The sequence below is a fragment of the Nannospalax galili genome, unplaced genomic scaffold, assembly GCF_000622305.1.
Source record: "Nannospalax galili isolate Female #2095 unplaced genomic scaffold, S.galili_v1.0 scaffold3920, whole genome shotgun sequence".
NCBI lineage: Eukaryota > Metazoa > Chordata > Mammalia > Rodentia > Spalacidae > Nannospalax > Nannospalax galili.
The window spans coordinates 10,750-16,419 of NW_008345374.1; the positions used below are offsets into that span (position 1 = coordinate 10,750).

At 42.2% G+C, this 5,670-nt stretch overlaps 1 protein-coding gene across 1 annotated transcript in view; it reads right to left on the bottom strand.

The window, feature by feature from the left end:
• Positions 1–3,709, bottom strand: part of LOC103740914 (STAGA complex 65 subunit gamma-like) — a 9,804-nt gene extending 6,095 nt beyond the window's left edge. Inside the window, 1 exon segment of the mRNA XM_029567608.1 lies at positions 3,092–3,709. Within this exon segment, the coding sequence (XP_029423468.1) occupies positions 3,092–3,504 (413 nt within the window). The 5' untranslated portion in view covers positions 3,505–3,709.
• Positions 3,710–5,670: the final 1,961 nt, after the last annotated feature.

The following is a 5,670-nucleotide window of genomic DNA, read 5'->3' on the forward strand; positions in this document are numbered from 1 at the left end:
TTTTGTCTTTTTGAGAGAGGGTCTCCCTGTAGCCCCAGCTGTCCTGGAACTCACTATGTAGACCAGGCTGGCCTTGAACTCACAGAGATCCACCTGCCTCTGCCTCCCAAGTGCTGGGATCAAAGGCATGCGCCAGAGCCATCTCTCCAGCCTCATGATCTTCTTTTTTTTTAAACAGAGAAGGCAATCTAATTTCTAAAAGCAATTTAGGGGTGGATAAGATAGTTCAGAGCACCGGGTGCGGTGGCACATGCCTTTAATCCCAGCACTGGGAGGCAGAGGCAGGTGGATCTCTGTGAGTTCAAGGCCAGCCTGGTCTACATAGTGAGTTCCAGGCCAGCTGGGGCTACAGGAAGACCCTGTCTCAGAAAGACAAAAACAAACAAACAAACAAAAAACCCCAACAACAACCAAAAAACATGTTCAGTAGGTAAATACACTTGCTACGAAGCCTGAGGACCTGAATTTGATCTCTGAGACCCACATGGTAGAAGCAGAGAACCGACTCCCGAAAGTTTTCCTATGACCATCACACATTTGGTATGTGCACTCCCCCTCCTCCAGCAAACATAAAATATAAGATAAATAAAAGGAACTCAAAACAGGGCATGGTGGCACATGCCTTTAATCCTAGCACTTGGGAGGCAGAGGCAGGTGGATCTCTGTGAGTTCCAGGCCAGCTGGGGCTACAGGGAGACCTTGACTCAAAAAGACCAATAAATAAATAATAAATAAATAAATAAATACATACATACATAAATAAATGACAAATAAATGCAACACATTACATACATAAATTTTTGGTTTTTGATTTTGTTGAGACAAGGTCTCATTATATAGCCCCTGGCTAGCCTAGAACTTGCTATGTAGATCAGGCTAGCCTTGAACTCACAGAGATCTGCCTGTCTGCTTCCTGAGTACTGGGATTAAAGGCCTGTATACCACCACATCTGGCTCAAATGTACATAGTTTACAAACATTGTTATCTATGGATATGGTCCCTATTATCATTCCTATTCACCAGATAATAAAATTGAGGTTCAGAGGGGCTAATTTGCCAAAGGCTGTTTAGGAATTATTACTAAACAGTGGAGCTCCTGATTCCAGAGCCCATATTTTTCATAATCCATTATTCTGTCTAATCACCACTATAGAAATCTTAGATCTCAGGAAAAGCTGTGTGCACTCTTAAAATAACCTTTAACAAGTTTGTAGTAGGCTACTTGTCTCCTGAAATTTCTTATCTGCCTTTTGCCTCCCTCTGACAAAGGAACTTATTTTATAAATAAAAATAAAACAGCACAGAAAAATCAGTGTTCCTTGGCTTATATCATTACCAACTACAGAAGAATAGTGTGCCTGAAGAGCCATTTGCCCACTATTATCTGTTCAATGACAACTACTGAAATTCATTATAGTTAAATAAGACAACTGCTAAATAACTTTTCAGTTAATATTTCCATGGCCGGTCTCTCTGGGCCAAAGGTTAAAGGCATCAGGAGTGCCCAATAAACAAGAGCTAATCATTACCACTTCATTTGAGTAATATATGAACTTCTGTTTAGTTTTTCCTTAAACCCAGGAATGTGCATGCCAGGCAAGTGCTCTACCACTGAGCTACATCTGCAGCCTCTATATAGACTTTTGATGGAAAATAATGTTCTGGCCCCTTATAGCTGATGCAAATTATTTTTCTTATAGTCTGTTAAAATATGAATAAAACAAAATTAGGTTAAAACTTTATTTTTTTGTGTGCAGGTGCATGGCATGTGTGTGTACTTGTGCACATGCATGTGGAAGTCAGAGGACAACCACGGGTGTCATTTGTCATGAGCTATACACATTATTTTTGTGTATATGTATTTGTATGTATGTAGGTGCACATGTGTATGTGTGTGTGCACATGAAGCAGCTGGAGTTGAACCTACAGTGTTGTTCCTTAGACACTAGCCACTTTGGATTTTGAGACAGGGTCTCTCACTGGACCTGAAGCTTATAGATTAGGCTATGGGCTTGCTGCTTAGGCTAGGCTGGCTGGCTGACTGGCTGGCTCGTGAGTCCCAGGAATCTTCCTGTCTCTGCCTCCCCAGCACTAGGACCACAAGCATGTGTCACCATGCCCTCCCCCCAAATTTTTTTGAGAGACAAGTTCTCACTATGTAGTCCTTGCTGGCCTGGAAGTCACTATAAAGACCAGGCTGGCCTCCATCTCACAGAGATCTACCTGCCCCTTCCTCCTGAGTACTGGGATTAAAGGTGTTCACCATCATGCCCTGTCATGCCCAGCATTTTGCCTGGGTTTGCAAACTCAGTTCTTCACACTTTCATGGGAGCATTTTACTTATGGAGTCATCTCCCTAGCCACTGCCTTATATTTTGAGGCAGGGACTCTCATTGGCCTGGAGCATACCAAGAAAGATAGGCTGGTCAGTGAGCCCCAGGGTGCCCGTCTCTGTCTCCCTAGTGATGAAATTATAAATGTGTGCCACTATACCTAGCTTTTCTACGTGAATTCTAGGGACAGAACTTGGATCCTTATGCTTGCAATATAAACACTTTACCAACTGAGTCATCTCCCCAGCCCCTAGGTATAAACATTTGATACTGTTCTTGCTAACAACTAAAATAGAAATTTAACACAAAATTGTAAATAACAGCATTAATTTAATATGATGGACAACAATATTTTGTTGAATGAAACTACACTGCCCTCAAAATATGAATATGGTGCTGATTGTTAAGAATGTTCTCTTTTCTTACTTGCTAGCCAAGTGCTCGACCACTGAGCTCTATCCCCACCTCACTTTTCACTTTTCATGTATCAGTGTATTGCCTTGCTCTAGTAAAATGCCTGGCACTTAGTAGGCACTCAATAAATGCCTATTGTATTCGAAAACATAAAAAATGCAGACTCTGGATTCTGAAGATTTGGGCAAGGTTTGGATGTCCCACTAATTATTTGAGCAGCCTTGGCCTAGTCAATCACTCACAGAAAATTTTGTCAGATGGAAGCAGAAATGCTACACAGGCTTCACAGGGTCATCAGGAAGACTAATTGAGAAAAGTAAAATATAGGAAAGCTTTGCCTTACCGATAAAAGTCACTTTCTGGGTCACTGTGCCAGATCTGGAATGGTGTGTTGGGATTTTTGCAATCTAAAGGTAGGAGGTCATCAGGAAGGGGAGGTGATCCAGGGCAGGGGGGAAGAGGTTCACTCTCATCAGTCTTTACACCTTCTGTCTGCTGCTGATTCTGGGCCTGGGCTGTGGCAATAAGGTTGCGAAGACGTCGGTTGTGCTGGATCAACTGAATGGTATGGATAGTGAGGCTGCACGGCTCTGAAGGGATGTCTAGCATAGTAGGTGGTTTGGGCTTGTTGGCTGAGGGTTGATGCAGGGGTGGGTCATGGACTTCCACCAGACGGAACTCTCGTGGAAGCAGATCAAAGGAACTTCTGTTGGTCCGGCTTGAGGATATTGGTATCTCTCCCCAGTATCTCAACATTTTAGAATAAGAAGGGAAGAGCTCTCAGGTTTAATATAAATGATATTCTAAAGGTAATGTGTTTAAGTTTCTGGCAGTTGTAGATTATAGGCTTCTATTGGGAAAAATATAAAGTCTGGACAGTTGTTTACAGAAAAAGCAAGTTAAGACAGCGTTAGCAAAACTGTACAACTGAAGATATTCTCCCTGCAGAAATGAAGAGAAATACAGTTGTTAGATGTCAGTCACACAATTCCTCTTGGACTTAAGTTCAAAGTGGAATCTAAGTCATTAGCAGGTGAATAGTGCAATGGTGTCTGAGACTCTAACGCACATTTCCTATCTCACTTCACTAATTCATTACAAGAGCTACCTAAATTCTAAACACTTTACAAGGCGTGGAACTTAAATTGAAACATGGAGTATTTCAGTGTATTTTGACACAACTGCAGTGGGTCACAGAAAAAAAGAGAGCACTGAAAATACTAACAGGTGCTTCTTATTGTGTGCCGTGCCTAGGCACATTTTTAACTCATCCTGTGGAAAAATTTATAAACCTTTAATTTAGCCTTATGTAATTCTGACACATATAAGAAAGAATCTGAGCTGGGTGTGGTGGCACATGCCTTTAATCCCAGCACTCAGGAGGCAGAGGCAGGCAGATCTCTGTGAGGCCAGCCTGGTCTGCATTGAGTTCCAGGACAGCTGGGGCTACAGGGAGACCCTGTCTCAAAAAGACCAAAAAAGAAAGAATCTGAGAGATTGTGTGTGTATGTGTGTGGGGGGGGTGCACATGTATAATGCAGGTATATGTGGAGGCCAGAGATCGACCTTGGGTGTCACTTCTCAGGCACTGTCCATCTTGTTTTTGAGACAGTCTCTCACAGGGTCCTGGAGCTTGCTAATTAGCCTGGATTGGCTGGCCAGTAAATCCCAGAAATCTATCTATAATGAGAGGGTGCAATCATACCTGGCCTTTTTACAATGGGTTTTGAGGCTCAAACTCAGGTCCTCATGCTTGCATGTCAAGCACTTTATGCACTGAGCCATCTCCCCAGATTGAATTTGAGAGACTTCTATTGCCTCCTAACTACCCTTCTTCCAGTCTTTCTTGGTATCTAATCTATACTTTGCACTGTTGCTGGACTTTTTCTTTTTGTTTTTCTGGTACTGAGAATTGAACACATGCTAAGTAAGTGCTTTATTACTGAGCTACATCTTCAGTCTATGTTTTGTTTTGTCTTAAACAAACTTGAATTGAATGCCTTCTCTTGCTCTTGGAAAAAGTCAGTCAGAGGTCAGGCATGATGGTGGCATGCCTTTAATACCAGCCCTTGGGAGACAAAAGCAGAGGCAGGTGGATCTCTGTGAGTTCGAGGCCAGCTGATCTACATAGAGAATTCAGGCCAGCCAGGTCTACATAGTGAGAACTGTCTTAAAAAACAAAACAAGAGGGCTTCAGAGATGGCTCAGTGGTTAAGAGTACTGGCTGCTCTTCCTGAGGACTGTTTCAGTTCCCAGCAGCTACATGGCAGTTAATACTTGCCTTTAACTCTAGTTCCAAGGGATCCAATGCCTTTTTCTGCCTTCTGAGGGCAGTGCATGACACGGGTACACTTACATACATGTAGACAAAACAGTCATACACAGAAAATAAAAATAAATAAATTAAAACAAAACACAGGTCAGAATTTGTTGGCTTACCATTCAATGAAATTTACAATGTCTTCAGTCCACTTCTCCAGATTTACCAACTATATGTCTCTTCAGGTTGAACAAACATTAACTGAATACTAGGTGTTATGTGAGGAGATAAAGACCAATAGAGCAAGCTCTTTGTCCCAAGTTGAGAGAAACAGAAACTAAATATTTCTATATAATAATATGCAGTAAGTGTTGCTCCAAAGGTACAGACTCAGCACAGTGCAAGCACACAGAGGACTTCCTGGACCAAATCACTTGAGTCCTAACAATAACACACCACTTTTTATTTTAAAATAAAAAAGTTAAGAGCACTGGCTGCTCTTGTAGAGGACCTGGGTTAGGTTCCCAGCACCTACACGGCAGATAACAACGTCTGTAACTCCAGTTCCAGGGGATCCAACGCCCTTTTCTGACCTCTGTGAGCACTGTACGACATGGGTGCACTTACATACATGCAGGCAAAACACTCATACATGAAAATAA